Raw genomic sequence first — 27594 nt, 5'->3', positions numbered from 1 at the left:
CTTCTCCCCTCCACCGTCTCCCCTCCCTCACCCCTTCTTATGCCATCCCCAGTTGTCAGTTGCCACCTGAAGTCTCCATCCCCAAGGCACAGACATCACTGCTACCTTTTTTGAGGATTTTAACCCCCAATTAATTAGGGGGGGAGATTTAAAAAAAGATTTTTCCGCAAACCTGGTAGGATTTTTTTATTGACTTAGGAGGGGGAATCCATAGCTATGAGATATACATTTTACTTGCCACTAGACATTTCTGATTGGTTTAAGTGTTTTAAACTTCTTTTAATATTCAGTTTAAAATGTTAGTATTTTACTGCTATTCTAAGAATGGTTTTTTTATTGAAAGAGGTTGTGTTTTTATGCTTCTTCAGGAAGGGTTTCTCTAAACACGGCACCTTTGTCAGACTCACCTTTCTCACTGTATTTATTAATATTGTATTTTATTTCATTAGTTAACAGCATAAATTGGACAGGTTGGTTCAAATATCAGCTAAACAACAGTTTGAGGCTGATGTAGCACAGCTTCTAGAACAGGGATGGGGAACCTTTTTTCCGCTAAGGGCCATTTGGATATTTATAACATCATTCGCGGGCCATACAAAATTATCAAATTAAAAATTAGTTGACCAAGCCCCAAGCAGGCAGCTGCCCCAGATGACCCCCCCCCGCGCGCATGGGCAAGCAGGCAGGCATCCAACCAATGGCGCACCCGCCCACCTGGTGCCACAGGATGGTCTGTCGCACCAGCTGGGTGTAGCTGTCCAGTTGCACGCTGGAGTAGCTCCTGCTCTGCATGGTCAGGGTCAGATTCTACAGCCGGCTCCTGCTACCTCTGCCTGCAGGGGTGAAATGAGGAAACACTGGCTAAGAACTCCGCCCCCCCCCCCCCGGTGCATTCTGGCCCTGCCTCCTTTAACCCCTCCATTGTCGCCACTTCCGCCCCCGCCCTCTTGTAGTACAGAGGGAATACGTTTCTCCACGGCCCAGGTGGGAAAGGGTTAACACCGTTTCCTGGGCGGTCCTAGCAGCTCCATAGCTAACGACTCTTCTGCAAGGGAGAAAAAAGGTTCCTTTCTCGGCAAAACAAACTCACATCTGCCTTGAATAGAGGCTATTCCTGTCCGTGGGAGGAGGCGGATCGCCAGTCTTAGATCCTTCTGAGCTAGAGATCTGCTAGGACCCACGAAGGGCCAGACCAAATGATTTCACGGGCCTTAAATGGCCCTCGGGCCTGATGTTCCCCACCCCTGTTGTAGAAGAAAGAGTTGTGAACCTTAAGATAACCACCAGTTCAAATGCCACCTGACCTATAAACTAACATGGGATCTTGGGTAAGCTACTCAGGCGTAGCCCTGCAATGTGGGGTAGTAGTACAGGCCTATCTTACAGGACTAAGAATGACTGGCAATTGTGTAATTGTGTATGTTATATGCTTTGAACACTGAAAGTGCTGCATAAATGCTAAGTACTATTATTTGACATATCACAGTTCCTGAGCCTCAGCCCCTTATCTATAACAACAGCCCCTTATCTACATCCTAGGATTGAAGTAAAAACAAAGCACTGAGAAGATACCTGACTGGTTATTTTGGAAAAAGTACTGTATTGATTTTTAAGTTTATTACCAAAAAAATAGTTTACTTGTTCAAAGAGAGCAAGCCTAAACAGGTCTACTCTGAAGTCAGTCCCATTCTATTCAATTGGGATTGTGTGTGTGTGTGTGTGTAAAGTGCCATCAAGTCGCAGCCGACTTATGGCGACCCCTTTTTGGGGTTTTCATGGCAAGAGACTAACAGAGGTGGTTTGTCAGTGCCTTCCTCTGCACAGCAACACTGGACTTCCTTGGTGGTCTCCCCTCCAAATACTAACCAGGGCTGACCCTGCTTAGCTTCTGAGATCTGACGAGATCAGGCTAGCCTGGGCAATCCAGGTCAGGGCTCAGTTGGGATTACTCCCAGGAAAAGGTTTTTACAATTACACCCAAACAGCCGTCTGGTTTCTTTTCTTCTTTTTTTATTTAATGAAGTATGCAAAATATTACAGAATATACCAAAATATACAAAGTATGCAAAAAAACCGAAAGAAAGAAAGAAAGAAAGAAAGAAAGAAAGAAAGAAAGAAAGAAAGAAAGAAAGAAAGAAAGAAAGAAAGAGAGAACCGACTTCCAGTTCCTCATACAGAACAGAATATTATATATATTATTTATTTTGTGAATAACACTTTAACTTTATCTGTTTTTACTTTAGTTATTATTTAGCTATTTTCATCTTAGAACCTAAACTTACTAAATTGTAGACTAAGACCTAGGGTCATTTTTCTATCCTTAAAATACTGATTTATATAAATTGACCATACATTCCAGTCTACATTAAAAGTCAGAAACCCAGCTACCTTCTATAAATAAAATAAAAATATAGAGCCGTCTGGTTTCTTGTACTACAATTTAATATACAGTTATAGAATTCTTATAATTCAGTGCCAAGTATGAACAAGGAACCTACTGTATTTATGCCCCAGCACATTAACTCCAAGGTTATCATTAGCAGTTATTATGCAGAACTCGCAAAATCTTTGCGAAGTACGACCTCGGGGAGGGAACAAACCCTACCCAGGGCACATCAGAACCGACTCTACCCTCGGGAGTCCACAGCATCGCGACAAGACCCTGGGGCCATTTATGCACGGGAGGTTTTGCCTTGGATTTGTGTGTGTGTGTGTGTGTAAAGTGCCGTCAAGTCGCAGCCGACTTATGGCGACCCCTTTTGGGGTTTTCATGGCAAGAGACTAACAGAGGTGGTTTGCCAGTGCCTTCCTCTGCACAGCAACCCTGGACTTCCTTGGTGGTCTCCCCTCCAGGGCTGACCCTGCTTAGCTTCTGAGATCTGACGAGATCAGGCTAGCCTGGGCCATCCAGGTCAGGGCAGCGAGCGGGATACAAGTGCAAAAATAAATAAATAAATGTGGCTGTATGTTGGATTTGCCTTGGATTTGCCACTCTCTATGCACACTTCCCCCATCCAAATTCTTAAAACTCAAAAATAAGCCCCCCGTGTAGAGTTTAGAGAATTCGGATGGGGGGAAATGTGCATCTCTATAGAGAGGCAAATCGAAGGCAAAACCTCCCGTGCGTAAACGACCCTGGGAGATCCAGATGGGTCTCCCCCCCCCCAAAAAAATAAAATAAATAAGTGCCCTCCGAACTGAAGTCGAGGAGGACCAGGCGTCCAATCCGTTGGGCGGAAACCTCAAGAAACCTTTAGGGGACCCGAAAGGGCGAGGACACTTGAAAGCGGGGACTTACCCAGGGCCAGCGGCAGCAGCAGTGCGGGATTTCGCGCCATGCCCCAAACCCAACCGCGGGGAATCCGCACGGGCGGCTGAATCAAGACCTCCACGAGGATCAGGGAACGTGGACGAGCGGGCAAAGAGGGCGGCGGCGGCGGCTACTACTATTGCGGCCGCCCCGCCCAGGAAAGTCAGGGCTGGGCTGAGAAGGGCTTCCCCCCGAGGCACGCCCCCTTACGGAGGCGCCTTCGCTGGGGCTGGATCGGAGCGGGGTGGGCTGGGCCCCCTTTTGGGGCTCAGGGCCACGGCGATGCAAAAGAACGGGCGGGCCCCTGCGGAGCGCGCGGCGTTCACCGTCAATGACGTCCCCCCGGGGAAAGCCCCGGGGGTTCCCTGGACGGAGGCGCGCTGGAGGCAACCCGGCCGCTTTCGCTTTCCCCCTGAGGTTTGGGGAGCAGGTGGCTGAACGGGTCTGGGACTGCCGCGCGTCGTGGCCCTGAAGGTAGAGGGTGCTGGCCACATTCCAGGTAGCTGTGGGCAGTGGCGGACTGGGTCTAAACATATTGTGTGCTAGGAGACCAAAGGGGGCCCACCCACAACCATAAGGCTACCGTTTCATTTTTATCAGTAATAAATTAAATTTTCAAAAATCACATCAGTGGAAAAAAGGTACAATTAAAATTTTTGTGAAATATATTTTTAGTAATTACAGTGTACATATATTGTACATATTACTGGTGGTATACAGTAGATACTAAATGTAGATACAGATTGTTATAATTGAATTTTTAAATTATTTTGTAAATTTTAAATAAATAATTTTAAATAAATCTATTATATTTTCAAGCTACTAAAAGGTCATTAACATTTTAAACATATTGTCTAATGTTTAAGGGGGGGCCACTTCATCGGGGCCCACGGGGCCCATTTGCCATCGGGCAAGCTGACACCCTGGTCAGTCCACCACTGGTTGTGGGAACTAGGAGGGGTAGGGTCGCCAGGTCCCTCTTTGCCACCAGCTGAAGATCAGCTGCAATAGCAGGAGATCTCCAGCTAGTACCTGGAGGTTGGCAACCTTAAGGAGGGGATGGACCAGGACGGAAGTTGGTGGGGGTGGGTCTCTGGATTTGTCTCTGTATGTCTCTGGATTTTCCCATTGTTGTGGGGTGCTTTCAGAAGAAAAATTCTACCCCACGCCTCAAGTTTGTTTCTTCCTTGCATGGGGCCATCAGCTCTTTGCCTTCATAACTTGCAAATGTTGAATGCAGAAGTAGGAATTTGGGTGATGGGAAATGGCACTTTGCACAAGCAGTCAAGGCTGATTTGAAAACCAAGCAAACAATGGAAGGAAAAGCATCACTGACGCTTCTCTCCTCAGAGTCAATGTTCTTGCAGGCCCTTCAAAAAGAATCTTTCCTCCAGCTGAGACTGCTAGAGCAATGCACACCATACAAGTATCCAAGAAAGGAAGATTCTAAGGTTTGACCTCTGCGGTTGTATCTCATGCTCCCCTCCTATATGTAGTTAATACATGTTGACTTAACAAGTTGCTGTCTCATAAGAACATAAGAAAAGCCATGCTGGATCAGACCAAGGTCCATCACACAGTGGCCAACCTGGTGCCTGTAGGAAGCCCACAAACAAGTTGACTGCAGCAGCATTGTCCTGCCCGTGTTCCAAAGCACCTAATATAATAGGCATGCTCCCCTGATCCTGGAGAGAATAGGTATGCATCATGACTAGTATCCATTTTTACTAGTAGCCATGAAGAGCCCTCTCCTCCATGAACATGTCCGCTCCCCTCTTAAAGCCTTCCAAGTTGGCAGTCATCACCACATCTTTTTCAAGCTCTGCAATAATATCCTTTTTGAGATATGGTGACCAGAACTGCACACAGTATTCCAAATGAGGCCACACCGTAGCTTTATACAAGGGCATTAAAATATTGGTGGTTTTATTTTATTTCTATTTCTTTCATCTACATTCTAGTAAAGGACACCTCCCAAAAAGACATCTGGTTAGTCTTTTGCCCTTTCCACAGACTTCTATAGAGCATAAATTTACTAATGAGCTTTGTATGGTAGATTTTGATGGTCTTTGGCCACAAACAATAAACTTTATCAATTACTAATGAGCATAGTATGTTATTTCTTAAAACCCACTCTTCAATGTGTTGGGCAATGTTTCTACGATTTTGCCACTGATATTAGAGGTTTCCAGTTAACAAACACGGGTTAATGCCTTTTATTACTTTCTGATCTCAGAATGAATTTTGTTTGTTTGGGCATTGTTAATGAAGGAGAAAGATCGGCTGAGACTGGCATTGCGCGGAACTCATTCCGTATACTCCCATCTTTCCGACTCAGACTACCACAAAGTTAATGGCAAAACAGACTGAGGTTGCTGTATTATTCCAAGTCTGCTCCTTGGGATTAATTAATATTTACTTCCTCCAATCTGGGAAATGTGCTACAGAATTCCAGCATGGCCTTTTAGAGTTCTCAGAAATGCGAACGGAGAGCATTGTGGAAGCCTGACAGGAAGTAGGGTTGTGTATGGAAAGCCCTTTCATGTAGAATTGTTTTATGTCTCAGGAGGAGGCTATGTGAATAAATAAATGATATGGAAAATTCCCTCCCTCAGCTGTGTTACCTTTGTTTTTGTGTCATTTGTGCAGGCGGGATATAATTGTGCCAGTATATTATCAAAGAAAAATTAAAGCACGGATGGTATGATAGTATGTTTCTTCCAAAGACAATAGGAAAAGTATGGATATAAATATGTATAGAGCGATGGCGGCGGCACTAAGTGAGGCTGGTGCCATTGTGAGAAGCTTTCATAATTTTTTTCTTGTGCTACCTCATAGCTGGGCCTTAGGGATGCCAACTCCAGGTTGTGGCTGGAGATCTTCTGCTATTACAACTGATCTCCAGCTGATAGAGATCAGTTCACTTGGAGAAAATGACCACTTTGGCAATTGGACTATGGCATTGGAGCCCCTCCCCTCCCCAAACCCCGCCCTCCTCAGGCTCCAGCCCCCCAAAATCTCCAGGTTTTCCCCAACCTGGGGCTGCTGGCAACCCTACCGGTCCAGCATGTGAGGAGCATATTGGTTCAATTAAATCAGGGCCTGGATCATGACAGGGAGGTATAGGTGCCATTTGGCATTTGCAACAAATGTGCTTTGTGTTACAGGCAGACATAACAAGTTTACCCATTAAACCAAAGTGCATTTTAACACACTTACTTGATTTGTTATCTCAGCATTTCACCCCTTTATAATTCTTATTCAATGGCTGGAAGGCAAAAGCTGTTTTTTTGTATCTAGAAAATCTTCCTGGAGATCCAGGGAGCCTTAGCTGATAATGGCAAAGAAGTTTGATGGAATCTCCCATAAAGTGGGAGCACTCAGGGCAGGCAATGTAAGACTGATTATCAAAGAGTCTCCTGTGTGTATGTAAAGTGCTGTCAAGTCACAGCCGACTTATGGTAATCCCCTAGGGTTTTCAAGGCGAGTGATAAAGCAAAGGTGGTTTGCAATTGCCTTCCTCTGCAGCGTCTTCCTTGGTGGTCTCCCATCCAAATACCCTGCTTAGCTTCCGAGATCTGACAAGATCAGGCTATACTCTACTATTTCATATCCCAAAGACCTAAAGGAACAGAGGCTAAGAGCATCTGCAGAGTGCCTTTCTAATGGAGAAGGAGACACATTGTTTTTAAACATGGGTCCAAGGAACAAAGGTCTCAAAACACCATCTTTAAAAAGAGGATACAGAAAGAAAGACAATACATTGTCCATAACTTTCAGCCTATGCCTGAGCTTTGTGGCACCCGGGGATGGCGTGGCCCCAGTGCCGCCGCAGTGCCACCAAAGAGGTTTTGGAGGCTGCCATGGGCAGGAAAATGGGCTTTTTTACATTTAAAAATAAAAATCGGGGGGGGGGGAACCCCATTGACTAAAGCGATGCTGCGCCAGCAAAAACCTGGCGCAGCACTGCCAAGGCAGAGGGGGCCATTCCCAGGCTGGAAGGGGTTAGGAAGCTGCCTACTGGGAGCTCCGTCACCCAGAATGCCCCGGGAACGTCCCCTGGGAGGACGGCGCAAACATTTGCACCATCAGGATGCTGGCGGAAGGCCGAGCCAGTGTCCCAGGGCTGCGCTGTCACGGCAGTCCAGGAATGCCGGCGTGCGCAGCCCAATGCCGGTGTCCATGCCAGTCTTGCCAGCGCAAGTGGCACAGGTGCTGACGCGGCTACTTGTGCACCTCTTGAGCTCTTTTGGCCTTAGAGCTCAGGAATGCGCTCTCAATCTGTCCACCACATTTACATCCTGCCCAGCTCTGGTCCCGCCCCCCCCTTCATTTTATCATCTTCACAGTAACCCTGTGAAGTGGGCTAGTCGGAGAACGTGTGACTTTGGTCCAGTCATCCTGTGAACTTCATGACAGAATCTTGTCTACTAAAAAGCTTTGTCAGCTCTGGGCTCGCCAGGCAAATCCCACAAACGACCTCTAGGCAGGTTCTCCGTAGAAAGTTAGTTTAATGGAAAATATACAGCGAGTATACAGGGAGGATGGTAGCAACCGGAGTGGAAGAGTTGGAGTAAATTTCCTCAAAGTTATTTTCTCTTACTTCCAGTTGCTGTGAAGCCATGTAGCTAGACATATGAGAATCAAGGTCCTCCATAGACCATATGAGGCTTTTTGTAGTTTTAGCATAAGTATATGAGCATTGAGAGTTACTCTACAGCGAGCTAGATGTTCAATGTAAATGCGAGCAACAATGCCCCAATGGGCTTTTTAAAAAAAATGAAAAGTAGTCCAAGACATTTCACCAACCTTCAATTGCTATGAATAATAATATTCCCAAAAATACTATTTATGTCTTAAGTAATAAATATGGGAATGGAAAAATAAACACATAACTTTTAGTGGTTACACTAGTTCTCAAAACCTTTCCGTGTTTAAATGCATTTTTAAAGCTTTGTGCTTTTTCTCAAAACTGCACAGCTTACTATCTCTGTTACTTTAAACTTGCCAGAATATTTGCCCTCATTTGGAATATACTTTGGCTATAAAAGTCAGTCTCTGCTTTGGATAGCTTCTTATACTCTAGTATTTAACAATGTCTGTATAATTTTTTTTAATAATCCTTTTCAGAAGTTGTGTATGGTGATGCTGGTATTCTTAAACTGTGCCCATGAATTCCTGAGGGACTTTTCTTGTTTTATAAACTGTCCTTTTACATTGTCTTCTAATTAGAGCCCTCATTTTTACAATGTTCTTCTGGAAAAGCAGCTGTTATGTGTGATGGGCCTTCCTCCCTGAATCTCCTCAGCTGTTGGATTTTGGCCACCATAGTAGCTATTTCCTAGAAATTCAGTTATATTTATATTTTGGATCTGTTCCTGTGTCCCACTTAGGAAAAAGACTGACTCTCCAGAATGAGTTTCTCTAGGAAGCAATAATTTATGATTTCTAGAATATGTATCTCTGTGACCACTGTGAGACATGTAATTTCCTCTAAAATTCAATGAAAGTTTAAGCTATTCTCTCCTAAATTATTTCAGTTTAGAACAGGGGTGTCGAACTCAATTGTTACGAGGGCCAGATGTGACATAAATGTCACTTGGTCAGGCTGGGCCATGCCCCACCAGCCCAGATCAAGCGTGGGGGGGGGGTCTGCCTCGTGGGCTGGATAAGAGCTCTCAAGGGGCTAGATCTGGGGGCCCCTTTGACACCCCTAATCTAGTATATGAGATACTTGCAGCTCAGTTCAAAATGCACTTACTTAGAAATATAACCCTTATTTCCTAGTAGAACTTTAAGTTGGTACCTTAAAGACCAGCATAAGATTTCATAAGATTGACCAGGCTAGTCTGATCTCACCTGATCCTGTAGCCTAACCAGGGTCAGCCCTGGTTAGTACTTGGATTGGACACCTCTAAGGAAGTGCAGGGTTGCTACGCAGAGGTAGGCAATGGCAAACCAGCTCTGTTCATCCCTTGCCTGTGGGGTCACCATAACTCAGCTGCAACCTGACAGTACTTTCCACCACAAAGATTTCACGGATTACAGTTCACTTCTTCAGATGCAATAAGTGGTTCCTCAGGACAGACCTTTTCTAAAGGAGGTATATTACAAAAAGGAAACAGCTAGGTCAAGGGGCCTTGAAATGCAGGAAGCACAGGGAGAAGAATAATTATGCAAAATTCAAATCTAATCAAGAAAAATACAGAGACCGTTAAGCTACTTGTCACCTTTAATTGACTAGGGGTCCCATAGTTCTGCTATAGTAGCACTTGGGACTCCCCACACTTTACAGGTGTTAACTAGTTTAGCAAAACTAGTGAACAGTCTCTCTGTTTTTATGGATTAGTTTGAAATTTTGCATAATTCACTTCACCCTATACTTCTGCATTCCATGGCCCCTTCACTGCCATTTTGTTTATTTTGTTTTCATACTTCCTACACGAAAGGTTTGCCTAGTGAGAATCCACTCATTGCATATGATAAAGTAAACTCTAGTCTGTGAAAGTTTATGCTGGAATAAAATCTATAAAGTGGCACTAGATGCCTGTTTTTGCTGCAACAGACTAACGCGGTTCACCTTCTGGAATTATGGTTATTCTTGGGCTTGCTGCCTGAATTGAAATTTTTTTAAAAGATCTGCTATTGGTTAACATTTTATACTTGCTTAAACAGATACTGAGGAGCCTGTGGTGGCTTCTAGGTAACTGTTTCATAGTGATTCTCTTGATCATTGCTTCTGGGGCTCAGAAATGTCCTTTATTACAGCTATAGAATGGTAATAGAACACTTGAACTTGATGTGCCTTCTCAGTCTAACCTGCTAGCATGAGCTATTTTCATACCAGCATACCATAAGGATCATAGAGAAGGAGTTATTCCTATAGAGTACTACAAATGGTGAGTGAGAGTGTGGGTAAGGAACCTTGAATCTCAAAGCAGCAAAATCTTATTGATATCTTGTATTTAGGGTTGCCAACATCCAGGTACTAGGTGGAGAGCTCCTGCTATTACGACTGATCTCCAGCCGACAGAGTTCAGTTCACCTGGAGAAAATGGCTTCTTTGGCAATGGGACTCTATGACACTGAAGACCCACCCCAAACCCTGCCCTCCTCAGGCTCTGCCCCAAAAACCTCCCACCGGTAGTGAAGAGGGACCTGCAACCCTACTTGTACGCTTTCAGCAACTAATTCATCGCAAGTTGGGCTCTGGCTCTGTCTGTCTGTCTATCTATCTAGAGCCAGTGTGGTGTAGTGGTTAAGAGTGGTGGTTTGGAGCGGTGGACTCTGATCTGGAGAACCGGGTTTGATTCCCCACTCCTCCACATGAGTGACTGAGGCTAATCTGGTGAACTGGATTTGTTTCCCCACTCCTACACATGAGGCCGGCTGGGTGGCCTTGGGCTAGTCACACTCTCTCAGCCCCACCTACCTCACAGGGTGTCTGTTGTGGGGAGGGGAAGGGAAGGTGATTGTAAGCCGGTTTGAGTCTCCCTTAAGCGGTAGAGAAAGTTGGCATATAAAAACCAACTCTTCTTCTTCTGTCTGCTATTCTGTGTCGTACATTTCCTGAGAGTGATGTTTGGGTACAGTATATGTCATTCAGCTACATTCATAAGCACAGGGTGCATTCCTGAGGGCACACCAGTTCTGCAGTACCTGGTGTGCTCTTGTGCTGGGAGGAGACACTCTGCAGACCAAGGCCACGAACAGTTTAGTCCAAAGCAGCATCCAAACTCCTAATTTGTGTATTGTCCTCCTCAAAGAACAAAGTTAGACAGAGATCTCTTCACTTTCCTCAGCATAACAGCAAGACTCACAACGTTTGTTATATTGCAATCTTTGCAACCAGTCTGTAGAATTGTGTATTTTATATTTCAGCACAAGGCTGTATAATACAAGAACAATCATCAGGAAATGTTGTAACCAAGAGATTGCTGTTTGTCAGAAGGATCTATTGAAGCAAACGCACGAGAAAGATAAGCACAGGGGACTTATCTATTTTGCAACCTACCACAGTTGTAACAGAGATTGTGTTGATTCACAGTCATATTTTGCCTCTATTTTTAAATTCAGTTGATATTCTGTGCAAAGCAAAACGAAAAACGTTGTCCCCAGGCTCCGCTGGAATCATGTTCTGTTCCCCGCCCCCCAAGTAGGGTTTCGTTCAATGATAGTCCTCAGAGACCGCCAGCACTTACATTTTTAAAGAATTCACATACCACAGTTTTACTGATTTGTGTGTGTGTGTGTGTGTGTGCAAAGAAATGCATGATTACGTTAAAAATTAGAACACGCTCCATGTTTAACATAGGATCCAATCATATGAAGCTGTTCTCAGACTCACTGGTGTTAATTCACCTATGTTTTGAAAGATTTTGGAAAAGGTCTCTCATCTGTCCTCCATGCTAAGGTACTTGAAGGACTATGCTTTATTCAGTCACAGTGAATACACGCATCTATTGCAGCCTTTAGGACATCTGAATTGGTCCACCTAATCTAGCATTCTGTTTCTTCTCAAAGCTTATAAGCAGAGTGCTAACTCCCCCCCCACACACACACACACATTGTATGTCTGTGGTACATTGAAGTTCCTAGCCAGTGGTTACTAGCTAATGATAGATATGTTCTCAATTAATAGTTTGTTTTTTTTTAAAGTAAGCTAGTGGTAATCAGTACATCATGATAATGAATTCCTTAAGTGCATTGTGAAGGAACAGACTCACAAGCCCCTCCAATTCCTTTTGGTTGGCCCCTGGAAGGTCAGAAAATCCCATGGCCATCCCAACTCTCCATATGGCAATACCAGCTCTTCCCCTTGGTGAGATTGGGTAAAAAACTGGTTGGATCCAACCCAGTGCCACACTGTGGAGTTCACACATTATGTGGGGGTAGGATACTCTTTCTGTAGGCAGGTAGCCATAGTTTAATTTACCATCATTTACCATCAACAGCCAGCGTGGTGTAGTGATTAAGAGCAGCGGAATCTACTCTGGAGAACAGGGTTTGTTTCCCCACTCCTCCACATGAAGCCTGCTGGGTGACCTTGGGCTAGTCACAGTTCTCTCAGAACTTTCTCAGCCCCACCTACCTCACAAGGTGCCTGTTGTGTGTGTGTGGGGGGGAGGCAATTGTAAGCCGCTTTGAGACTTCATACGGTGGAGAAAAGTAGGCTATAAAAACCAACTCTTCTTTAAGAAAAATCTTCATCACTGTAATGGGCAGTTTTAGTGTTAGTCTTGAACCAGGGCTTCTGGCAGTGGGAAACAGATGTGTGCATTAGAACACAGGAAGCCCCCAAATTAAAAAGGAATGTGCACATGACATTGTGTTCATTCTGAGCTTGTGGGTTTCCTAGGGCTTTTCTTTTTAAACTTAGTTTTTAAAAAATGTTCCTTCAATACTGTCCAACAGAGAAACTGCAGGGGGGCTGCAAGTGGGGGGTCCATGTGGACTCCATGCAACCACTACAGGGAGGGGGTGCAGCTAGGCAAGGAAAGGGGGAGTGGTGGTGAGAGGGGGTGTGGAACATGTGGCTGTCATTCCTGCTTGCTTCTATGCTGTTGGCTGCTGTGGCAGGGTGCATGTGTGTGTGTGTGTGTGTGTGTGTTTGAGTCCCTCTTTATAGAAGTACCCAGTGACATGCTTCCAACCATCTTGCAGATTTCCCTTCTCCCCATTCCTTCCCAGGCTTGCACATTTCCTCCTATATTTGGACAAAGAAAATGCCTAGAGACTGAATTAAAAAAAGAAAAAAGAAAGCTGGAAATTCAGAGCCGGGACATAGCATATATCAGCAGGGTATCGCGTGATAGTCTGAACAAATGTAGACTATTTAGTCTTCAGGGGTTTGTAACGTGCTGCTTGGAAGTACTTGTACGGAGATTTCTCTCAATGTGTGAGGGCACCTTTACATTTAACAGAAAACTCTGATAGAAAATCTGCAAAGGTTCCAATTTAGTGGGACAACTGGCCTGTTAGATAAGGACACAAGCTTCAGATAAGGACACAAGATAAGGAAACAGCTTCCATTGGAAGTCTAGTGAGAACTCACGCAAATGTGACTTCTCAGCTTCTGAGGAGGGGGGGAAACCCTCTCAGAGAACAGTTTTTAAAAACCCTTATTAGGTGATATATAATACTATCTGTAAATTATGACGTGACTACTTAGACCACGCATCACATTTTAAAAAAACGTAATAAATGTTACGTTCTAGAACCCAGGCTATATCTCACACTGCGTCTTTTCTAACGCTATTTCTTGTAGTTACAAAGGGATTTGTTTGGAGTGCAGACAGCTTTTGACTTGCATTCTGTGGGAAATTTCTGTCAACAGAAAGGGGGGTGATTACCACTGATCCCCGCATCACACTGCAGAGTTCCCACACACCCCACATGCTGTTCCGGGGGCAGGGGGTCCTCTGTCCCCCAGGAGCAAATTTTCAGAGGGCGGCAAGAAAGCCTCATCCCACTGCTGGAAATCTCTTCCAACAGTGGAGGTTTATCGAGGGATCCAAGACATCGTCAGGCTACCGCGGATAATCCGGCAGGCGTGGCCACCGCTGACGTTCAGAACTAGTTTAACAACAGTCCAGCTACTGCCCAGCAGCCGCCGCTATTGTTTTCTGGGAAAGTAATTTTGCCGGGCCAGCTGCCGGCACTTATTGTTCTGAGAGATGGGAAAGGCCCCTCAGAGCCTGTGGCTGTATGGTAAGACAGTCCCCAGCGGGGCTTGGGGAGACAATGGAACTGCAGACGCTGCAAAAGTATCGAGGGAAGATGTTAGCGCATTTTTTTTAAAAGCCAGCCTGATGTAGTATCTAGAGCAGTGATGGCGAACCTTTTAGAGACCGAGTGCCCAAACTGCAACCCAAAACCCGCTTATTTATCGCCAAGTGCCAACATGGCAATTTAACCTGAATACTGAGGTTTTAGTTTAGAAAAAACAATACATACATTATTAACATCTTTTGCCTTAAGAGAAAAACACAATAACAGAGCTTTCAATGATACAAACAACTTTTTATTGAAAGGTAAAAGTTTGCATTTGGCATGCTTTTGAACAATTAATGTTTGTTCAAAGCCCCCAAGCTGGGCGGCGGGGAGTCCAGGGAAGGCAGACGCGACGGTGCCCACAGAGAGGGCTCAGCGTGCCAAGTCCAGCACGCGTGCCATAGGTTCGCCAACACGGATCTAGAGTAATGGGCTTGGCCATGTGAAGATGAGGTTCAGTATTGGGCTGAACTCCCCTCTCAGCAACAGAACTCACTGGGTGGCCTTGGCAGCGGCTCTCTGTCATGTAGTTTATGCCTCAGGATTGTTTTGAAACTAAAACTCCACTTTGAGCTCCTTAGACGAAGGGCAGGATGCAAACACTTCACTGACAGATGCAGAATGGGTTAGAGACGGTGTGAACAAGAATAAGAAACTTGACTGGACACTAGGGTTGCCAACCTCCAGGTACTAGCTGGAGATCTCCTGCTATTACAACTGATCTCCAGCCGATAAGAGATCAGTTTTATTCTCAATATATTTTTCTAAACAGCAATATTGTATTGTAGCAACCTTATTGTGGGTTTATTTTTGCTTGTGCTTTCACTTTGAATTCGCAACTCCTGAGTAGCACTTGTAGCCAGTTTTGACTACAACCTCCAGGTACTAGCTGGAGATCTCCTGCTATTACAACTGATCTCCAGCCGATAAGAGATCAGTTCCCCTGGAGAAAATGGCCGCCTTGGCTACCTATTTATTTATTTATTTATTTATTTCCATACTTCTAGCCCGCCCTCCCCCAGCCAAGGACGGGCTCAGGGCGGGTTACAACATTAAAATCTTACAATATAACTATAAAACGTATAAAAACATGCTATTCATTATGAAATGATGGCCACCATATATATAAAGTGCCCACTGTCACAGATGATGCCAACCATAAATTAATAATTAAAACCAGGTTGGGTACCCTCCCCAATAAGTTGATTGTAGGCTGGGGGGGGGAAGGGGAGTAGGGAGGCCAGCACTGATCTCACTTGATCTATGGCATTGAAGTCCCCCCCTCCCCAAACCCCTTGCTCCTCAGGCTCCACCCCAAAAACCTCCCATTGATGACAAAGAGGCACCTGGCAACCCTACCAGACACCCCTTTGGTACTATGACTACTTGACCTCACTTCCTTCCTTGAACCAGGTCCCAAACTTAGAAGTTTATATAAGTTCATTTTCCGCGTGACGTGGTTGACATTGTAAATGAAGGACCCTTTCTACTTAGCTTTCTTAAAGTATAGGGAAATGCTGGACATACTTCTTCAAAAAATCACTGCCTGTATGTTGTTTTCTTCCTCTGGAACATGACAAACAGCAGCTGCCTACATGAGCCTGTGCGGAAGGGGAGAAAGAGATGGTAGTGTTGATTTTAGCCCTGTACAGATATACCAGAGGAGGGAAGGCGACAAGGTACAGCCCGATCTTGTCAGATCCTGGAAGCTAAGCAGGGTCGGTACTTGGAAGGGAGACCTTCAAGGAAGACTCTGCAGAGGAAGGCAATGGCAAAACACCTCTACTTCTCACTTGCCTTGAAAGCCCCTTGCTGCGGTCACCTTGAGTTGACTGCAACTTGACAGCACGTTACACAGATGTACAGATGCACACACAGATGTTACACACACTAACAGCGCATTCCTGACCGGAATGCCTGCGCTGGGCTTAGGAGGCAATGCAGCGGCCCTGCCTCCTAAGGAGGTTTCGGCCCGGCTGAAACCTCTGCCCGGCGCCAAAAATCTGTGCAACCCTATGAGGGTTGCACGGGAGATCAGCAAAAATAAAAGGGAGCGTTCCCGAGCCAAAACGGCTCAGGAGGCCGCCTCATGGTGGCCCCACCCCCTGGCTGGCGTCGTAACACCTCCTGGGTTGCCGCTGCGGCCTTTGCCAGCACTGGGGCCACAAACACCGGGGTCTAGGAGGTGCATGCCAGCGCTGTGGGCCCTTGCATCGGTGTGGGCCATCACCGGCCTCCAAAGGCCTTTGGGCGCAGCCGCCAGTGCAAGTCAGGAATGTGCTGTAAATGCACATAGAAGGGAGTGAGGTTTTGCTTACTTGGCCTGCTCACAGCCTCCGTGCATTCTGGGGAATATCTCCATGGAGTTCTACACACTTACAAGCCTAGGCTTTTCTGCATGATCTGAACCCTGGGTGGGGGAAATCCAGTCACACACAGAGAGCTTATGCATATACTTGTAAACATGCGTAAGGTCTCCATGTGGGTGCTCCATTAAATGTGTGGAGGTGGGCAGCAGGGCCAGCAATCTTCTACGTGTGATCAGAGAACATGTGAACAAGCAACAGCGCAGAGCTGTAGTCTTACATAATTACTTGTAATAGGATGGACAAGGTGACAAACACAAGGCATTTGGACCTCAAACTCAGGATCTGGATATCTCTTGTGTGATGCATTGCTTGCCTATCTCCATGCTACTTAAAAACATGAAGTGTAGTATTAGCGTTGCCAACCTCCAGGAACTAGCTGGAGATCTCCTGCTATTACAACTGATCTCCAGCCGATAAGAGTTCAATTCACCTGGAGAAAATGGCCACTTTGGGCAATTGGACTCTATGGCATTGAAGTCCCTCCCCTCCCCAAATCCCGCTCTCCTCAGGCTCCGCCCCAAAAACCTCCCACCAATGGTAAAGAGGAACCTGGCAACCCTGTGTATATGTTAACCATAGGAGGAGGCAGTTATCTGCAACTTCTAATCACACATGTTGCATCCACACAGGGATTTTTTCCCTGCCTGCATGGAAAGCAGGAAATCTCCACATGACCTTGTGCTCATTCCAGGCATGACTCATGGCATTCCTCTTTAATCTGGATTAACAACAAACTTGTTTTTTATCTGTCTCAAAGGGGGATCTGAAGAATGGCTGCAAGGAATACCCTGTGGATACTCCCTCTGTGGCCACTATGGGGAGAGAGCAGGGCTTCAAAATGGTGTGGGACAGCTCACTGCTGCATGCCGTTCTCCCTTTGTAGCCCTTTAAAGGTAGGGGGCCTTTGCACCTTCCCCAGCCAAGCAACACTGCAGCCTTATGTCACTGCTCAGTAGGGGTAGGGAAGGTGAAGTGAAAGGTAGGCTCAGTGTGAACATACATTGAGGTGGGGCAGTTGCTGGGACCCAGGCAACGCCTGATGTCTCTGGCCCCCCACTAGGGTTGCCAACCCCCAGGTACCCATATACAACTTTTGGTGGTCCTCTTGAAACGTTACCTATTAGGGTTTTGATACTTTTATTACTGATACAGGTCACTGATGAAGCCATAGGCGAAACGTGGGCCCGATCTAGACGACGCGTCTGGCATCGTCCCTTCGTGGCTTTCTTCCATTTTCTTGCATATAGTTGCTTGACAACTGGACTTAATTACTGCATTAATCAGAGACTTCTTATCAAAAGACACCTAAGTGGGTCGTATGTTGTGACTTACCTGTTCAATTAGGATCTGTGATATCCTTGCTATAGCCTTTTTTGGATTGCTTATTGTACATTTGTATCTTGTTGTATCTTTATTTGTATATAATTGTATATATTTTGCACTTTTTCACTATAAAATTCACTTTTTGCATAAGAAATTTGTTTATAGTGCTGTCTTGGGTTGCTCCTATCATCCTTACAGCACTGAGCCTTTATATTTGCAAGGAACCCCCAGGTACTAGCTGGAGATCTCCTGCTATTACAACTGATCTCCAGCCAATAGAGATCAGTTCACCTGGAGAAAACGGCCGCTTTGGCAATTGGACTCTATGGCGCTGAAGTCCCTCCCCTCCCCAAACCCCGCTCTCCTCAGGCTCCGCCCCAAAATTCTCCAGGTATTTCCCAACTCGGAGCTGGCAACACTACCCCCCCACCTGTGCTCTTGCCTTGCCAACAATCCTTGTGCTCTTTCCTATCCATTTGCTTGCAAACATTCCATCGCTCACGCTCTCCACTTCCTAGTGCTGATGGGGAAGCGCTTGCAGTTGCCGCACACCTGTGGCAGTCTTGGAGACCATAACAGCAGCAATACCAGATGCATGCACCAACCAGTGCTGTCAGAGGAAGGGCATCAAGTTGGTGCAGGTGGCTCTGAGTGCAGGTAGTGCTTGCAAGCAGGAAAGGATTCCCAGTCAAGTGTGGGGGGGGACACAGGTGAGCAGCTGGAAAGGGAGGCATGAGGGGCCTGGGGCCTGCCAGATGCCCCCCCCCCCGGGCACTGTCTACCCAGGGACCTCCAAAACCTGGAGCAGGCATGGGGTAAGGTTCCAGGCCACAGGTTTTCTGTGTCCCTACCTACCCGGGTTCAAGTTCTGTCGTTGCTTCATAAGTACATGCAGATTATCCTTTGTCTTATTACTCCTGCTTACTGCTGTTTTCAAAAGAACCCCACCATTTCTTGAATCTGACCTCATCTCCACACTGAGCTTCACCAAGCAGAAAATAGCAGGAGTTGCCTAGTCTGGTGACAGGGAAACAGGAAACCATCATTGGTTTGGAAGACAGGAAAGAAAGAAAGAAAGAAAGAAAGAAAGAAAGAAAGAAAGAAAGAAAGAAAGAAAGAAAGAAAGAAAGAAAGAAAGAAAGAAAGAAAGAAAGAAGTTGGATGTGTAGGGTGTGTGTGTGTGTGTGTGTGTGTGTGTGTGTGTGTGTGTGTGTGTGTGTAAAGTGCCATCAAGTCACAGTCAACTTACGGTGACTCCAACAAGAGGCTTTCAAGGCAAGTGAGAAGCAGAGGTGGTTTGCCATTGCCTCCCTCTGCAGAGCCTTCCTTGGAAGTCTCCCTTCCAAGTACCGACCCTGCTTAGCTTCCTGGACCTGACAAGATCGGGCTGTAACTTGTCGCCTTTCCCTCCTCTGGTATATCTGCACGGGGCTAAAATTAACACTACGATCTCTTTCCTCAGTGGTCCCTCATCCAAGTACCAGCCCCGACTAGCTTCCAAGATCTGATAAATTGGGCTATACCATGCCACCTTCTCTCCCCATACGTAACATAGAGCATGACTTGTCCAATTCCATCCTCCGCCCACTGAAAATATAACCCACTTTTCTACCAACCCTGCAACATACAGGAGACGTGGGCCTGAGCCAGGTGATTTGTATTCCTGCTCTTCTGCAGTAGCTGAGAGGGGATGACCTGAAGGTCAGCTTATGACCTGTGGCTTCCTGCCCAAGCTAATTCAGTTCTTCCATGCGGTTGTGCACTGAATGACACCGATGCAAAGTGCAGACCAGCTCTCTGCAGACGGGTGTGACTACAAATTGCAGTTGTGGCGTCAGTTTTGCTTTGTACTAGGAGCTACGATGGCTTCAGATTGTCTCGCGTGGCACCATACTTGAGCACAAAGGGGCCATCTGTACTGCGACCTTTCCTCTCATTTCCTCTCCTGTTGGACTTACGGGAGCCAAGAGTGCACAAATAGGCCATAGTGGCTGGGAATTTCAACATTGTGTGTTTTCAGATGATAAAGGCTTAAAATAAATTTTAGCATACAAATCTGCACCATTTATTTATAGTTTCCTCCTCCCCTGAAGAGGCTCCCTGGCTCCTGCCTGGTGTGGGAGAGCAACCCAGAAAGGAGGAAGGGATTTGAGTCTCGCCTGTGTATTTCATAACCATTACTTTGTTTTAAAATAAAACAGGGACAGGCTGGAAGCCACTGTGGGACTGAGAGACGCATGGCAGGGATGAAGATTAAAGAGCCAGCCTTATTTAATGAAGATAGTTTCAGAGAGTAGCCATGTTGGTCTGCTGTAGAAGTTAGATTTGAGTCCAGTAGCACTTAGAGACCATCAAGGGCCATTTATGCACAGCTGTTTCCTCGTGGTCACCCAACTATTTTGGGGCTTTGCTTTGATTATGCTTGCATTTTCCAACCGTCAGAGGTTGCCTCGCTCTCCCAGTGTGTTTCAGCACATTTCCCCCACGTTTTTTGGATTCGTGTTTAGCCAGCATCCAGAAAGTGCACAGAAATGTGCAGGGAGAGCGAGGCGACCTACGATGGTCAGAAAATGCAAGCATAATCAAAACAAAGCCCCAGAATAGTCGGTAGGGTTATCCCAGAAGCAGGGAAGATAAGTCCAAAACCAGAACGACACCCATGCAGTCAGTGACCTCACTGAGGCCGCCGAGTGGGTGCACATCCGCAGGTGGTTGCATGCTAACGCCACCCGGAACGTTTCGCTCCTACCATTTTGTGCCAGGACCCAGGATAGCCTTGCATCACTATCACCCTTCAAGCAATGGTTCCCCTTTAATGCCTTCTCTAAGTATTTTTCTTGTATGTGTTTTAACCCGGAATGAAAAACGGCCATACAAGCGCCAAGGTTAACGATTTAAGTTTAAGGATTTTTATTTTTAAAGTATAAATGTTTGCAATCATAATGCTTAGCGCCATACGTAAATGTCTTCCCACTTCCCTCGGACTAGCTTAACCCATGCTAGCCCCCGTTGGAAGCCAGAGAAGCGGAAGACCTCAAAAACGAAAGTAATTAGCACCTCCTCCGTGACGGAAACACCCGAGAGCAGCTGGCAGATACCGAAAACTGCTCACTGGTCTCTCTATCTAAGTTTCTATTCTTTAACTTTCAAAGGTGGGGCTAACATTTTGGCTTGCCCCTGGGACAAAAATTAGCAGGAACTTAATGGCATTTTCAGTACAGCCCCCGAAGAGGTGGACATGCCTGATTCGGCATTGCCCGCTAAACTTGAATGTTCAAGTCAAATGTTCGCTAAGGCGGCTGTCCGCACTGATGCCGCTCCGGTTTCGGACTGACAGCCGATGGCCAGCACATTGCCGGCTCGTTAAAGAGCAAGGCTACAAGTCCACCTAGTCTACGGTGGCAGAACATTTGTTTAATATGGCGACCACCTAAACTCCCAGGCAGCCTGCACCCAGAAAGTTAAAGAAGTTCACGGTACTGCTAGGTGCTTTCCGGTCAAAGGAGAGCGCACTGTCTCTTTAAAGCTCTCCTCCATGTATCCAATCAGCGCACCTGGTGCTGAGCTCCACCGGGAGTACTGTCAGGTGTCTTTACCCAGCATGCTCGTGAGCCAAACATTTGCATACGACAACCCCTCTGAGTCAAAAGCATTTTGTATATGAATGCTGCCCCTAGAAAAATGGGACGGACCAGGAATGTGTTTAGAATGTTTGTTTTTCTCCTTCTTGTATGTTTGTTTTGAGATCCATCTTTTACCAAGTAAAGTGAGACCCCTCCCCGAGAAGGAGACCACTCCCTGCACCGAAGGGTCTCCCTGTTAGAAAGAGGTCTCTGAGGTTCGACCAGGCACCCCCCCACAGGTGTGTCCAGTCCGAAACCAGGGCAACACCAGTGCAGCCAGTCAGGTCATGATGACCTGCTGGATAGGTGCCGCCTTTCAGAGGGCTGTACTGAGTCCCACGCGAGCATGGGAACTCAAGCTTGATAGTTTTGCTGGGAGGTTAGCCAGACAACCCTTTTTAGAGAAACAGCTTTTGTGAATGAAGTGAACATTGAACTGATATGGAAAAGCGCACCTATTTGCTTAGCACCGACTGCAGCAAATGAAGTAGAAACATGCAGAAGTATAGGATTTTTTTGTTGCACCGTTCGTCTTGTTCTACATTAGACCAGCATGCCTTGCAGTTGCTATGCAAATCACCCCACGCCTACTCGGCCTGGCCCTCGCATGCCAGATCCTGAGGAAAGCAGGGAGCCGAAGAGTGCTACTGAAAAGGCACGAAGAACACCCGAGCCCAGCCAGTTACCAGTGGAAGACGCAAGGAAGATTTTTGTTAACCCTTCCCCACCTTTTTGAACTTTTTGGGGAAGTGAACTTTTCTTTTAAAACCACTACGCATTTTTATTTTTGCCTTCACCCTTATACTGGTTTTTGTGTGTGTGATGTTTTTCTACTTTCAGAATATGCATGTGAACCAGCGGTCTATCTCACTGTTTTCTTTTTGCTATAACCTTTTAAAGGTGCAGTTTTTTCCTTCTAACATCTGGCAGTCTCTGCCTAAGGTTTTTCTTTGTACCCTATGTTTGCCTTAAGTATAAATCAATGTATATATTTATCTGATTACAGTTTCATAGTTTAGCAATGTACTTTTCAGATTAGAAATTTGTGTTTTTATTTATGTATTGAAAGTTGAACCTGATGCATTGACCCATTCAATGTAACTGTTTTGAAAATTGCTTGCAAATTCAACAGTGCATATTTCTCGTTGGAGTGTACCAAGTTCCATGGACAGTCACCATTTTTAATCTAAAATTTTAGTTTAGTTCCTATGGTTCCCAAAAACCCTTTGGCTTATGCTTTGGCGTCTTCAATCAAGACTTCAATCAACACGTGCAAAGTGTGTCGCCATTTCAGATGGTGTCTTCAAGGCGACAAGGGGGGGAATTGTAAGCATACAGGCCGCCTAAACTCCCGGACTGGCAACCCGATATGCAGGCACACGACTACTGTTCTAGCCGTGCACCCGCCCCACACGCTACTGGGACGGTCGCTGCGCTCTCCATTGAAACTGACACGGCCTCTCCTGTGCGCTCCGTGCAGCCGGCAGCTAGGAAGCAGAAGCAAGGGCAACCTCCAGTGATCCTGAGAGACTCCATGTTCCTGTGCAAACTCTGTTCCAGCCGCAGCCATGTCGTGGAAAGCAGATAGTCACGTAGTCAGTGCCAACACTCCCCTTTCCCATTGCAACATCAGCAGTTTAATGGGCAATCAGCAACGATCCTGATATCAGCGATGAGCCATTCCTCCAGCAATGCAGCAGTGATCCCCAGATGTTTGCAGAGATCGCGCCTTTTGTTTGAGAACGTTAATCACTTCAGCAGAGATCTCCTGGTTCCTACCGGGTTGCAAAAGCCATTGGAATCAGAATAGATTTCCAAATTCTCATTACCCCACCCCGGCAGCCGAAGATTAATCCTTTTGTCACCTTTTGTCACCTGGGAACCTAGGAGGGGTAAATCCCCTCTCCCCGCCCCCAGAAAAACAGTATATCAGGGTGCCCCCAGCCCATAATGTTACCGTAGGTCTTTCCTGGCATCTTTGCCATTACTCTGTTGGTTTGGTTTTGCGCAGCCTGACCACTCTCCCTCCCGCCTTGCTGGCCAAGTCTACGGGAACCCCTTGCCCCCGCCTTCGCTCTTAATTTCCTCTATCTTAGTCTACGTGAACTTGGACAACTACTCTTCAAGAACGGTAAGTATCACCCCATCAACGATCCCTGCCACGTTGGCATCTGTGCTTGTACTACTCTCTTTGCATTTCTTAGATTTCTTTGTATGTGTGTATGCACCACAGATTTGAAAGAAAAACATAAACTCCCTTAATTCGGAATCCTTTGCTTCTGTCTATTTAAAGGTCACAGAATACCGGCTCTGGTATACAAAGGTTGCGATACCGCTATAAAAATAAATATTTATTTTGCCATCTTGCTTGCTAATTCCCCAAGTTAAAGGGCAATTTGGTTAACATTTGAATGGGATAAAAGCACTCAGCTCTCCATTCCTACTCCTGTCTGATGAAGGGAGCTCTGACTCTCGAAAGCTTATACCCTGAAAATCTTGTTGGTCTCTAAGATGCTACTGGACTCAAATCTAACTTTATTTCATGACAATTTGTTGTCAAGAAGGTATTCTGGCTGAAGTTCCCCAAATGTGAGATAAGTCAAGCCACTTCAGACTCTGCTGGGATGTAGTGCCTGACAACTAGTCGGTGGGGGACACACCCTGAATTTGCTTATTTTTTCCTCATCTGGCTGTATTGCTCAATGAATTCTCCCCAGATTAAGCCCTGATTTTGTTTCTTGTTATACATCTCCTTTGCCTGGCACACTCTCCACGTGCTGTTTCCTTGTTTAAGTTTGCAAGCAGTACTTGGGGGGTGGTGGTTATTCACAGAATACTAGCCTGAATGTTTCTGCTTGCTTTTTTTCAGTTACAGTCTAGACCTGCGGACATGTAACCAGTCCCGAAACCGGTTTTTTCATATCAGGGCTGTATCCTGGAATATGTGATGTTATGATAAAGCAGTGTCTCTGAGCATGTGCACAGTCTCACTTTCCCCCACTGGAGATTAATCACGCCCTGTCCCCATGTACTGCTTCAGTGGATGAATACTTTTAATACAGAGAAGAAGAGTTGGTTTTTTATGCTGACTTTCTCTACTACTTAAGGAAGAATCAAACCTGCTTACAATCACCTTCCCTTCCCACAACAGACACCCTGTGAGGTAGGTGGGGCTGAGAGTGTGTGACAAGCCCAAGATCACCCAGCCAGCTTCATGTGGCTTCATGAGTCTCAAGTACAGAAGACATACAAAGCCAAATGAGTTGCAAAGTTCCTGTTTATGTATTTTTGGCATATCTCTTTAAAACAACATTTCAGAGAAAATGGTCCACTCAAAATATTGTCGAAGGCTTCTATTTCCTACCTTCCTCCTTCCTCCTTTCTCATCAGCGCCCCACCCAGCACTCCACTCAGATTGCCATTTGTGTGCATTTAAGAGGGTCCAGATGTGTTTGTGTGTTTGTGTGTATACCACATCTGATGCAGTATGCATATATTCTGTACTGAGGTGTTGTACTGCGCAGAAAAACATTTTATATGAAGAAGTCCTCATAAAATTCCACAGGCTACTAGTAGGATTCTGCCCCAGATAATTTTCTGTCTGGTAATTTTGTACAACGGGGGGTATTTACACAGCTAAAGGTATTCACGTACTAGGCTGTGTGTCTGCAGAATTGCTCTTCCACACTGTTATGTGTGTTTGGTTAGGTCTCTAATGGAATGCTTGTGTTGTTGCACTTGTGCACGTGTATGTTTTTTATATGATATTGCGTTATTACCTCTACAACTCTGCTCCTGCATTCTAAGCTCTTCCAGTTGTCTTTGATGGGTTTTTTCCCCCCAGTGGTTCCAGACACTCTGTGTAGATGTCCACATGCCACATGTACTTCTCCTTTCTTATGTCACCAATCAGGGTGGGGCGCTGATGAGAAAGGAGGAAGGTAGGAAATAGAAGCATTTATAAGGACACTCTTAAGGGAAGCAGCAAAGAATCACAAGTCATAGCCAGAACTTCACTCAGGCAAAAGCAAAACGGGTAGCTCAGATCACGATGGTAATTTGTGTGTGTGTGTAGGGCAAATGGCTCTAGGGTCTCTGTCCACACCCAATAAACAACATATGGTTTTACAAATACATTATTTTGGTTATCTAATTCTCCACCCATATTTACATGCTCATAAATGGTAAACTGAAGCTGAATGGTATTTGGATTGATGTGGTTTAACTGAGCCTCACCATAATTAAAAGCAGAGCCTGTGCCTTTAATAGCCATTAGTACTCCAAACTATTTCCTGTTTAAGAACTCCAGGCTCAGTTCTGTCCCATAGACTTGAGGTATGGAACAAAGGCAGGAAATACAACAATAAGAGACTTATTTTGCAAGCCTGCCTTCTGGTCTGTCTCATCCTCCACGGCCTTCTTCGCTTTTGCTTTACGCTGTGGGTAGTACCTAGAAGCTGCTGCTCATGCTTGAAATCTAAGCATAAGATCTGATTGGGCTGTACAGTGTTCTTCTGCTATCTGTGTTGCCTCTGGCAACATATGTATGTATACATATGTATTGTATATCTTCAATTACAATGTGAAAACACAACATACAACCTATAAACATACTATACACATAAGAAAACCTACTCTTACAACAATACAAAACAAAAGAAATAAGTCCATACAGATCTTCTGTTTCAATAAACTTGAACAACTAGCATTTTATCAGGGTTGCAAAGGTAACTCATCAATTCTTTTGCTGACAAAAAGCATACAGTGTGGTGTTAGGGTTACCAACCTCCAGGTAGTACCTGGAGATCTCCTGCTATTACAACTGATCTCCAGCAGATAGAGATCAGTTCACCTGGAGAAAATGGCCGCTTTGGCAATGGGACTTTGTGGCATTGAAGTCCCTCCCCCTCCCCAAGCCCCCACCCTCCTCAGGCTCCGCCCAAAAAAACTTCCCACTGGTGGCGAAGAGGGACCTGGCAGCCCTAGGGTGAAGCTTGGGGAGGGCAAGACCTCAGTAGTGTATAATGCTGTAAAGTCAACTCTCCAAAGCAGCCACTGTCTCCAGAGGAACTGATCTCTATAGTTGGGAGATCAGTTGAAATTGCAGGAGATTTCCAGGATCACCTGGAGTTTGGCAACCCTAAGCCAATGTACCATTTGTCCTGTTGGACTAACAAATGTGTAGGCCATCAGTGCACATTAAGTTTCCTTAGTGGGGCAACTGGGGCTGTTTCAGGGTGGAAAAATGGTGTTGGGAGAAATGTAAGGCCACACTCTCCATATGCCATGGTCTTAATCTGGATCAGGCCTGCAAGTACTGGTGCTATTCACACAGCCCAAATAATGCACTTTCAATCCACTTTCACTGCACCATAACGATTGGTTGCAAGTGGATTTTGCCAGTTCACACGGGGTTACCGCACTTGTATTCCCAGCGATGTATTAAGAGTTTGAAAATGTTATAAAAAATACTGTTCGCACTTTCTATGTATTCCCACCGATGTATTAAGAGTTTGAAAACGTTATAAAAAATACTGTTCGCACTTTGTTTGGCCCCTTTAGCTGTGAAGACGTCTTCCAACCATTTATAAGCCGTGGATTGAAAGTGCATTATTTGGGCTGTGTGAATAGCACCGTTTGAGCCCAGCACTGCCGGAATAATTATGACTGGAAAATGTCCATGTTGCTGCAAGGCAAGTGAATTTGTTGGCCTCTCATTCTTCTTCCTCCCACTTGTTTTCCCAGGCATATGCTGTGGGGCAATGTTATTGCTTTACTCAGCAGTTCTCCTGGAAATTCTGCCATTTTAGTTACAGAAGTTAGCTGGTAACATAGGGAAATGAAAATGGAACATTGAGGCAGTCTGAAAGACCCTTATAGCACTGTGGTTAGGAGGCTTATATGTAGGATTGCCAACCTCCTGGTACTAGCTGGAGATCTCCTGCTATTACAACGGATCTCCAGCCAATAGAGATCAGTTCACTGCTTTAGCAATTGGACTCTATGACATTGAAGTCCCTCCCCTCCCCAAACCCCACCCTCCTCAGGCTCCGCCCCCAAAGTATCCCACCGGTAGCAAAGAAGGACCTGGCAACCCTACTTATATGTAAAAGAGGTGGCTGATGTGTAGGGTTGCCAGCTTCAAGTTGGGAAATACCTGGAGATTGGGGGGAGGGCAGAGCCTGAGGAGGGTGGG

General features: G+C 45.7%; 1 protein-coding gene across 1 annotated transcript in view; it reads right to left on the bottom strand.

The window, feature by feature from the left end:
• Positions 1-3338, bottom strand: part of ADGRE5 (adhesion G protein-coupled receptor E5) — an 88433-nt gene extending 85095 nt beyond the window's left edge. Inside the window, exon 1 of the mRNA XM_056848064.1 lies at positions 3299-3338. Within this exon, the coding sequence (XP_056704042.1) occupies positions 3299-3338 (40 nt within the window). The remainder of the gene's footprint in view (positions 1-3298) is intronic.
• Between the last annotated feature and the right edge of the window lie 24256 nt (positions 3339-27594).

Source organism: Euleptes europaea, chromosome 1, assembly GCF_029931775.1.
Source record: "Euleptes europaea isolate rEulEur1 chromosome 1, rEulEur1.hap1, whole genome shotgun sequence".
NCBI classification, from domain to species: Eukaryota; Metazoa; Chordata; class Lepidosauria; order Squamata; family Sphaerodactylidae; genus Euleptes; species Euleptes europaea.
This window is presented reverse-complemented; position numbering and strand designations above follow the sequence as displayed.